Genomic DNA, 9,946 nt, shown 5'->3' on the forward strand with positions numbered 1-9,946 from the left:
CTCCAGGGACAAACCTAGGGCTGTTACTGTTCTCTCAGGCCATGGCAGAAACCAGCCCTGCAGCCCAGAGACCTCCCCTATTCGCCGTCCCCTCTCTGTGCCAGAGCTGACGACCATGAAGATGCCTTGGGCTGCCTGCATGACTGCAGGAATAGTACTTTTCCATTTGTGGAAACTGATATTGTAAGGAACCAGTTGCATCAGTTGAATATTCATAACTCCATCGAGCCTGAGGGGTTTCATCCCAGCGTTCTGAAGGGACCCCTTTTAGTCATCTACAAAAGGTCCTGGGAGGCTGGAGAGGTCCCCACCGACTGGAAGCTAGTCAACACTACTCCAGTTTACAAGAAGGGTGTGAGAGAAGACACAGGGAACTACAGACCTGTTAGTCTAACCTCAGGACCTCAAAAAATTGTGGAGATCATACTGGGTGCTACTGAAAGGCATTTAAAGAACACTCAGCATGGGCTCACAAAGGGAGAGTCCTGTTTAACTTAATATCCTTCTACAATAAGGTCACCCACTGGTGGATGTTGTTTTCCTGGGTGTTAATAAGGCTTTTGATACTGTCCCTCTCAGCATCCTTCTGGACAAGTTGTGCAGCTGTGGGATGAGCAGATACATGGTGCGCTGGGTGAAGAACTGGCTGAGCAGCTCAGAGGGTTCCAGTGAATGGGGCTACATCTGGCTGGTGACCAGCCACCAGCGTTGTTCCTCGGGGCTCAATTCTAGGACCAGCTCTGTTCAATATTTCTATCAGTGATCTAGAGGCAGGAGTTGAATGCACGGGTAGTAAGTTTGCTGGTGATACTAAACTGGGAGGTGCTGTTGACTCTCTCGAGGGACAAGAGGCCTTGCAGAGGGATCTGGATAGATTGGAGCATTCGGCAATCATCAGTGGTGTGGAATTGCACAAGGACAGATGCTGGATTCTGCAGCTGGGACAGAGTAACTCTGGGCACAAGTCTAAACTGGGAGAGGAGTGGCTGGAGAGCAGCCCCGCAGAAAGGGGTCTGGGGGTGCTGGTTGACAGGAGGCTCGTCAGGAGTCAGCAGTGGTGCCCTGGCAGCCAAGAGGGCAAACCGCACCCTGGGGTGCATCAAACACAGCGTAACCAGCCGGGCAAAAGAGGGGATTATCCCCCTGTATTTAGTGCTGGTGCAGCCTCACCTTGAGCCCTGTGTGTGGCTCTGGGCCCCACCATTTAAAAAGGATGTGAAAGTACTTGAATGTGTCACGAGGAGGGCACCAAAGCTAGTGAAGGGGCTGCAGGCATGTCCTGTGAGGAGTGGCTGAGGGCTCTGGGTTTGTCTGGTTTGGAGAGGAGGAGGCTGAGGGGCGACCTCACTGCTCTCTGCAGCTTCCTGGGGAGGGGAAGGGCAGAGGGGGTTGCTGAGCTCTTCTCCCTGGTACCCAGCACCAGGACGCATGGGAATGGCTCAAAGCTGTGTTGTCGAGGGAGGTTCGGACTTGATATGAGGAAACATTTCTTTACTGGGAGGATGGTTAAGCCCTGGAAAAGGCTTCCTGGAGGGGTGGTTGATGTCCCAGGGCTGTCAGTGTTTGAGAGCTGCACGGTGCCCTTAACACTGTTGTTTAACTTGACCTGAAGTGGTCAGGGCGTTGGAATAGATGATCATTGTACGTCCCTTCTAACAGAACTATTCACTTAGACAAGGAGATAACTACTGTTATAAATTGGCTTAGCAGCTTGTATTCAAATTTCCAGAGGAACCTAGGGGTACAAACTCAGCCTTTTCATCCAAGTAAACTTGTCCTCAGAACTGACTCAACCAGCTTCAGTTACCAATACGACTATCCAGGTTTCAGTATAAACAGACATTTAAATGCATGTGTTTCATTTACTTTTATTACTGGGATGTAGGCTCCTAAGTTGCTCTGATGCTTTTAAAACTTTAATCGAGGTTCTTCAGCTGACTGTTGGCAGCTTCCAGCAGATGCTGCAAGCTCAGCACATCCATGCTTCCTGAATTTTGGGGGACAAGTCATTGAAGAAATGCATGAAGAGCAGTGTAATTTAATAGATGGGACACTCATTGATTCAAAATCAGGGTGCCAGGCCACATATCCTACCACCAAAAGTACCATCTTCTGGATGTGAAAATTGGAGTGACCAATTATTTCTAGTTGTTTAAAAATCACGTTTCATTTTGAGTACTAGCCTGGTCCAGCCCATTTTGGACAACTGCCTTCTTGCCCTCATTAGCACTTCAGTTCATGATTAAGTGCACAAGTGTCTTCTTTCTTGAGCTTTACAATATTTTTTAATGTCATCTGGCATATCAAGCCATTGACAAATTTACCTCACCCATTTCCACAGCGTAGAATGATCTAAATATTTCTGGAATCTTATAAGAAAAACCAACATTATTGATGTTGTCAAGTCTGCTCTATCACAGATGGATGATTGCTTTTGTTTAAACTAGGAAAACAGCAAAGCATGCATCCATGTAACTCTTGGATTTAACACTTATAAATGCAGGACAGATAGATTTGCCCAATATGGTATGTTTTCATGTCAGTTATTTAGCTTTTGTCATATAAATAGTGACTAGACACACATGTATATGGGCACATGCACCACCTACACTTACAACTCAAATTTCTCCTAGGCTGCAAGGAACTGAAGATGACAGCATCATTAGAAAAATAATTTCCATAGATTGAGGTTTAGGTTTTACAGCCAGTCCATGTTTTTAATGCATACGTTGCATCCATAACAAATAATAGAAAACTATGTGTAAATGCTGTATAAACACAATTGACTATAAGGACACATTAATTAAACTGAAGGTGCCCAAATTCAATATAAGCCAACTCAGAATGTATTTTAAAACTTTTTAAGCCAGTGTGGTATTTACACACCTGTCACAATGCCATCCTACTCACACTATCAGAAATCAGATAAATCATAGAATTTAAAGTCCTAGATAAAATTTACTTGTTGTCATCATGTACCCAAAGCAAACAAACAAAAACCAATCATTCTGTATCATTCCTATTTGGGGGCCTTTTATTTTTTTTTTTAAAGTAAAGTTTTAGCAAAAGTAATGAAGGATTTTATGTTGTATAACCATAGAGGAACTCAAAGCTAACCGTAGATGTAGGCACGGGAGAGCACGTGCACAGCTCACGCAGTAACCACACAGGCATACCATGAAGAGGGAAGCAGGAATACAGAGCTACATGGTACTGTGACCTGCTCTGTGTCCGGCCACTAACAGTTTTCATTCCCTCTAAATAAGCAACGTTTAGACCCACTGACATAAGAAACAGCCACCATAATGCGGCCAGATTTGCCAGATGCCCAATTGCAATACACACAGATGAAACCAGACGAAGCGAAGGTAGTGCAGCCCAGACGCCAGAGCCCACCAGCATCCCCAGTTCGCACCCACAGCACTCACCCTGGGGCTGGCGAAGCAGCAGTCTTTGCCAGGACACCAGGACCTCAGGTACTCAGATTAAGGTGCGCTCCCTGGTATGCCCACACATTTCTGTAAACAAGCCCTCCCATGTTTGAACAGACACACCTGGACACACTACGTGTGATTTTTAAGACCGACACCAATTCTCTACCAGAGAGTTAATAACAACAACACTGACAAAGACACAAGGAAGCACATAGTATTCTTAGGCTTCTGCTCCAACTACCGACCCAGCTCAGCTCACACCACAAAGTCATTAGATCTCTTCAAACTATTAAATATTATGTGTTTTACTACAAACCAGTTGCAAACCAAACCTGCAAGAATGGAAATGCATGATGACTTTGGTATCGAAAAGTTGAGTACTTTATGACCTTGTGAGCTAGACAGGAGCATTCGAAAGGGAAAATCCATCACCTGCCTGTGACAGCCTCAGCTACTAGATTCTTAAATAATGACATGATTATATACGAGACTTTTCTACATATTGTTGCAATTTTTATTTCCTTAGAGCTCCACAGAGTTCAATGTGTGGCAAAAAGGAAGTGGAGATTTATAGGTAGTGAAGTATGAGAAACAGTCGTCATAAGATAATCTCTTTTTAATTCTCCAGAGCCCTATTACATGGGGCAGGTAACAACACAGGATACACACTAGAGGGGTATAAAGGTTTTATTAGCCCTCAAAAGAAGTGACTTGCAATGCTTGCTGACAACTGTGCCTTTCAAATTCATGCTGAGAACAGCTTTGTGACAAACTGTACTAATAGCTGATACAGATGCTATATATAGTCACACACAAACGCTCTGCTGCTTGGTGTCTGTATCCGTGGTCCTGTTCCGAGACACCCAACAGCTGAACTTGCATGGAACATCTATACCTATCAGCTTTTATCAGCCAAGCCGAACAAAATAAACAACGGCCAACAGGACCCTCATGTTTTAACAGAAACTCCTGCAAATTCTCCCCGACTTTGCCCGCTGTTCATTTCCAGGCTACGGGAATGCAAGAATCGGCGCCGTTTTCTAAGGCACAACACCCCCCCACCCCCAATCTGCCCAACGCCGTGAGCAGCCTCATGACATTGCTGAGGAGCTCCCCAAAACCCGAGCAGCTGCGACTGCGACTGCCAGCAGCCCCCCCGCTCCGGCCGCCCTCCCGGGGGTCCCTCGCACACCAGGGGGTTTCTGTCCCACCGCTTCGGCCGGGGATGAGCCGGCGCGGATATTAAAGGCACCGCAATCCTCTTAGGAGGGCGGGCGGCGGGGCGAGCCCAGCCGAGCCCGTTATTCCCGGGGCGGGCCGAGGCGCGGCCGCTCGGCCTTGCCCCCGCGGGCAGCCCCGCTCCGCCTCAGGGGCGAGGAGCCGGCGGCCGGCCCGGGCCTGCGGCAGGGGGACACCGGCGGGGACCGACCCGCCGGCGGGACGCGGGGGGGGCGGCGGTGAAGTGGGCCGGTTACATAATAACGCGCCCCGCCGCCCCCCCAAAGCCCAACCCGCTCCCCGGCGGCGGCTCCGCACCCCCGCGGGCAGGGAGGGGGCAGCCGCAGCGGCGGGGAGCGGGGCCGCCTCCCCTCACGGACCCCGGGCACCGCTGCCGCTGCCCCCCCCTCCTCCTGCTGCCCGCCGGGGCGAGGCCGCCCCTCCCAAGCCCCCCCTCCCTCAGCGCACCTTCTCCTGGGCGCGGTTGAGGCGTTTCTGGACGTTTTTGGCGAAGATGCCGGTCTTCATGTCGGCCATGGCTGGCGGCGGGGATGGGGAGGGTGGGCTGGAGGGGGAAAGGCGGGCGAGGCAGAGCCCGGCGAGCGGCAGCGACGAGGCAGGGATGGATGGATGGATGGAGGGAGGGCGGGCGGGCGGGCGAGGAGGAGGAGGAGGGCCTTAAAGACACAGCGGGGAGAGGCGGGGCCGCCGCCGCCGCCTCAGGTGAGTCGCGGCCCCCCCCCTCCGTCCGCCGCGGCCCGCCCCCGACCCCCGGGGGGCGGCTGTTGGGCCCCTCGCAGGGTGCGCAGCGCTGTCGCCTGGAGATGAGGCAATACCTCCAGAGAACAGAAAACATCAAGAGAGAGCACGGGGTGAAGGTTTCCAGAAGCCGCCAGTGCTGGGGTGGCCGTGTCCGCTACCGGCACGAGCCCCCTCGCCCAGCCAGAGAGCCCACTTCTTCCCCGAGAAGTTCCCACCAGCTCGGGGTCGCTCTCAGTTTCCAAGCTCTTTTGACGCCTTTCACTCCGGGTTCAGGGCTACAGCGTCGCCGGCCTCCAGCGCTGCGGTTCGGGGCCCTGCACCCCTCGCTGGGCCCAAGGCGCGCGTGCTGGCCTGGCCGTTGGGCTCACGGCGTTGACTCGCCATTGCGCGGCTCTCGGCACCCTCCTCCCGTCCTTCGCTCGCTCATCTCAGTGCAGCAGCCAACAGCAACAAACTGGCCCCAGGTTGGTTGTGGGTTTTTGATCTCATTCCTGAAATTACAACTTGCAGTCAAAACTAGAGGGCAGTCGCAACAAACTCCATCCTCCCTTGACACTCGAGCACCCCAAAATCTTTCAAATACAGAATCGCTCCGCGGCGGTCACTTGAGGTTAGCAAAGTCAGCCTTCCCCAGTACCGTGGCCCCACGGTCACTTCTGGCGTTTATTTCTGCTCTTTGGCCAAGCACAGAGTTCCCTGATCTGGAGAGTAGGAACCCAGCGACAAACACAGCAAAGCAATACAAACCAAAACACAGAAGCTCCAGGCTCTGAGCCTGCAACTATATTCTTCTAGAGGGAGCTGTTCTATGTTTGTAATACTGTCATTGATTTTTCAGATTGGTACAAAACACAAGCCAGAAGGTCTTGTACCTGTCAAAAGAAGATGTCTGGTACACCCAGTAAGTCCACTATGTTCCCCGAGACCTTGTATTTCTGACAGCTGCCCAGTCCCAGACCTGCATGACACATTTTCCTGTAGTATTAGGAAGCAGATTTAACACACACGCAGCAGCCGCAACGTTTATTAAAAAAGTCTGACCTATATAAAGGTAGGTGCTTGCTTAATTCTCACATAAGGTTCTTTTAAAAAGAAAAAAAACCCAACTCAAACCAAACCAAAAGCAGGAAAACAAAGGAAACACATCACAGCAACCACGGAAACTATTTTATCTGAAAGATTGCAGGCAGTCTCTTATAATGCTGTCAGGCTGGTGAGAGATCAAAACCTCATCCCGGTGTGCACAGGGTTCCCAAAGTCTTTGAAGTAATTTTTCACATATGCTTCACAGTTTGTCTTTCTGGCCAGTTTAGCATCTGATTCCAAAAGGATCACAACGCTTTAATAATAAAAAAATCATGAAAAGAGATGGTCTTAACTTTTGTTTACTTGCATATTTTCTTCACCAAAGGATAACCAAGGTAGCACGTGTTGCCAGCAAAGTATGTTATTGCATGTGGACTATCGGGGGAGGGATGACACCCTCCCATGCCTTATTGTCCCCAGTTGTCTGATATAACAATAGTAGATCACTCACTGCCAAGCCCAAAAATGCTTTTTCATGCTGGTGGCTGGGGAGCGTGAAGATGTGTGGGCTGCACTTAGTCATACAGCTGGTCTCTTCCTCCTCAGTCAGTCCACCTGCGCTGGCTTTGCCCCATTTAATGGCCTTGGACAACAGCCAGGAGTGGCTTTTTCACTGGCCAGTTTATCAACGCGCGTGTTGCTCTCCATCAGCTAGATTTTGGATGGTAATTATCAGCAAACAATCAGGCTGATCTCCCTATACTCCCTGTTTGTCACGTATAACGTTTACTGTTAATCTCTTCTAGTAGAAAACTTCCCCATTAAGACGTTTTAAAGCAAATTTATTTCTCTGTGTTGCTGATATCTATCTGAACTAGATGATGTTTAAAACTGAAGAATCATTTACTACAATTTATCCTGCTTGTTTTCCCCTTTATATTTCTTTTGTGTTATTGTTTAGTTATTTTAAAATGAAATTTCACTTCAGTTTCACTCTTGAATAGCGGGGATGATCGGTCATTCATAGAAAAATGCTCCTAATGGAGCGGTGATTTTTGAACGTAAAATCTCTAAGGGGAAGGGAGTATTACCACTACTGCCATGTCACCACTTTTGCCAGGTGACGATCCCTGTTCACCCAAAATGTTAGTCAGAGAAAGAAGAAATCTGCATCTCTTCTGAGTCATCAACAGCATGGCTTCTCATCGCACATTTCTGCTTTTCTGAGCACTCTTCATTCATGTAAAGCAATAAAATTAGAAGACACTGATCCATAGGAGTCAATTTTACAGTATCATTATGAGAAAAAAATTGGCAGGTGTCTTGCAGCCATCTCCATTGCAATGATAATTACAATATAGATAGCGACTGCTTCAGTGTAACACAGTGACTTTCGCCTCACAGAGCTCTGCAAACAGCAACAGAAACTCACAACTCACACCCAGACACAGCAGATAAATGACATCCCCATCATAAGCACACCACTTTAATAGTCACTGCAGTGGCAAATTGGAGTGGGAAATGAAGATTATTCAAATGAAGCTGCAGGACAGCCCGGGAGTTGAAATTGAACTGTAATTGCCGATTTTGGGAGGCAGAATGTATGGACCTAAATTCAGTGCCAGTTGAGACAAACAGATTAGCAATCATGGGAAAGCAACATGAGAAGTTAAATGATTTCAGGTGTACAGGACCTGAATTCTAAATCTCCTTTTCCAAATGACAGCTTGGTATTATACTTGCAGTTTAGGTCAGCGTATAACAGGCAGTAAAAGACTAGCTAAATTATCAGGGTAGTTTCTGTAGGTCTCACTGCCCTTTTGGGTGTGGGTGACAGAGAGGAGAGCTGACTGTCAGACTCACAAGACCAGTAAAGTAAGGAACACAATGGAAAATACATGTCAAAAGAAAAAATGTTTTCATAAAATAAATGTGGTGCAAACCCTGTAAAAATCTAGTCCAGAGGAAATTTTTAATAAACATCTGAAATTAAAAAACTTACATGTTCTATATTTAAAGACTTAGGATTTTATTTTTAATTAAATTTTTTATTATTAAAGTCAAATATAGTTGTTTTCTTTTTTTTTACATTTTCCTTCACCGCCATAACTTCACATTAACACCTCTCTCAGTCATTAAGATGCTGAATGTTGAACCTGTAGTTAAATTCTGGCACAGAATACCAGTTCCATCACTGGGAAGCATTTTATCTGAAAGGTGCCCTTCGATTTCAGCTTCATTATTTGAACCTATCTGGCTTCGCAGAGCTACATACAGGTAGGCACTGCTCAGCACTGGCCTCGCTTTGTTCCCCCAAAGGACTGTCCTGCCACTGACTTCAGTCACCAAACTGCAGGCTCTGAGCCCCCCCAAAATGAGCCTTATGTGGGAAAGCGGCACTAACGAGGGGCCCGCAGAGCTTGCTCACAGAATGAGCACCAGTGATGCTTCTCTGTGAATTCACTCCTGGGTAGCACCCATGGGACATGGATGTCTGTGCTGGACTTCTGCAGGAGGGGGGGTGTGTGGGTGTGTGTGTGTGTGGGTGTGTGTGTGTTCCTTCCCTCTTCCAAGTCCTCTTCCCTGAAGAAGAAGGAATTAGAGAAATGAGCTTCAAATAGAGGGAAAAAAAATATGCTAGAGAGAGAATACCTGGAATTACTGCTGCCTTGGGTAAATCTTTCCAGGTTTGAGGCTGCACAAGTAGGTAAGAAGACATGACAAGAGATCCAGAATCCTTTAGGCTTAGCAGGTGGGGGTAGGAGTGAGTAATTAATATCATAATTAATAGCAGGCATTTTTACTTTTTACACAGTTGGAGTGTCAATAAAATACAAACTTGAGGAAAAGACTAGGCTGATGGGAAGGACAAGCTCTCTTGAGATCTGAGAATGAGTTTCTGCATGGCCAGAGCTGCAGGGATCCACAGCTCCCTCCCCCGGTGAGGATAACTGCCAACCTGGACCCATTGCAAAAGGGGCTGCGCAAAGAAATCAGCTTTCGGGTGCGACATTTCGATGTCAACAGTATCCTGATGGGCTGTGTATACAGTACTGATTCCAGCATTAGGAATGAATGCTGAATAGGATGCTCATGCTCTGGTTGGCCTCATCCTGATGTATCAGTTTTTAAATTAAAAACACAGGAAATGGTACAGAAGATGAATTTTGGAGAATCATGCTGACAACATATGAGCTTTCCCACCACGTGAGCTTTCCCACCTAAGTACAAAAAACTCCCATAACACAATTAAAATTGAAAAAAAAGGGTCCCAAACTAAGGCTCTTTAGAAGCATGTAATTTTTCTGAAAAGTACCAACCACTCCTAGCCAAAATCCAGGCTCCCTTAGTCTATCTGATGTCAGCAATCAGAGGTCATTGAAAATTGCTTTTGAAAAATCTGGGCATAGATGTGCTTGACACATTTCATCTTCTCAGTCAAGGTCACAGACCGGAACCAGAAATATCTGGTCTTGCAACTGGCAGGTAAAAAGGACAGAAAGGCT

The 9,946-nt window shown here is 47.7% G+C and overlaps 1 protein-coding gene across 8 annotated transcripts in view; it reads right to left on the bottom strand.

Annotated features, from left to right (window-relative positions):
* Positions 1–5,273, bottom strand: part of AMPH (amphiphysin) — a 123,657-nt gene extending 118,384 nt beyond the window's left edge. For all 8 annotated transcript variants that reach the window (XM_074885950.1, XM_074885864.1, XM_074885784.1 and 5 more), the window contains exon 1: positions 5,121–5,273. In XM_074885950.1, coding sequence (XP_074742051.1) covers positions 5,121–5,189 — 69 coding nt within the window. In that variant the 5' untranslated portion in view covers positions 5,190–5,273. The remainder of the gene's footprint in view (positions 1–5,120) is intronic.
* Positions 5,274–9,946: the final 4,673 nt, after the last annotated feature.

Source organism: Strix uralensis, chromosome 1 (genome assembly GCF_047716275.1).
Source record: "Strix uralensis isolate ZFMK-TIS-50842 chromosome 1, bStrUra1, whole genome shotgun sequence".
Taxonomy (NCBI): domain Eukaryota; kingdom Metazoa; phylum Chordata; class Aves; order Strigiformes; family Strigidae; genus Strix; species Strix uralensis.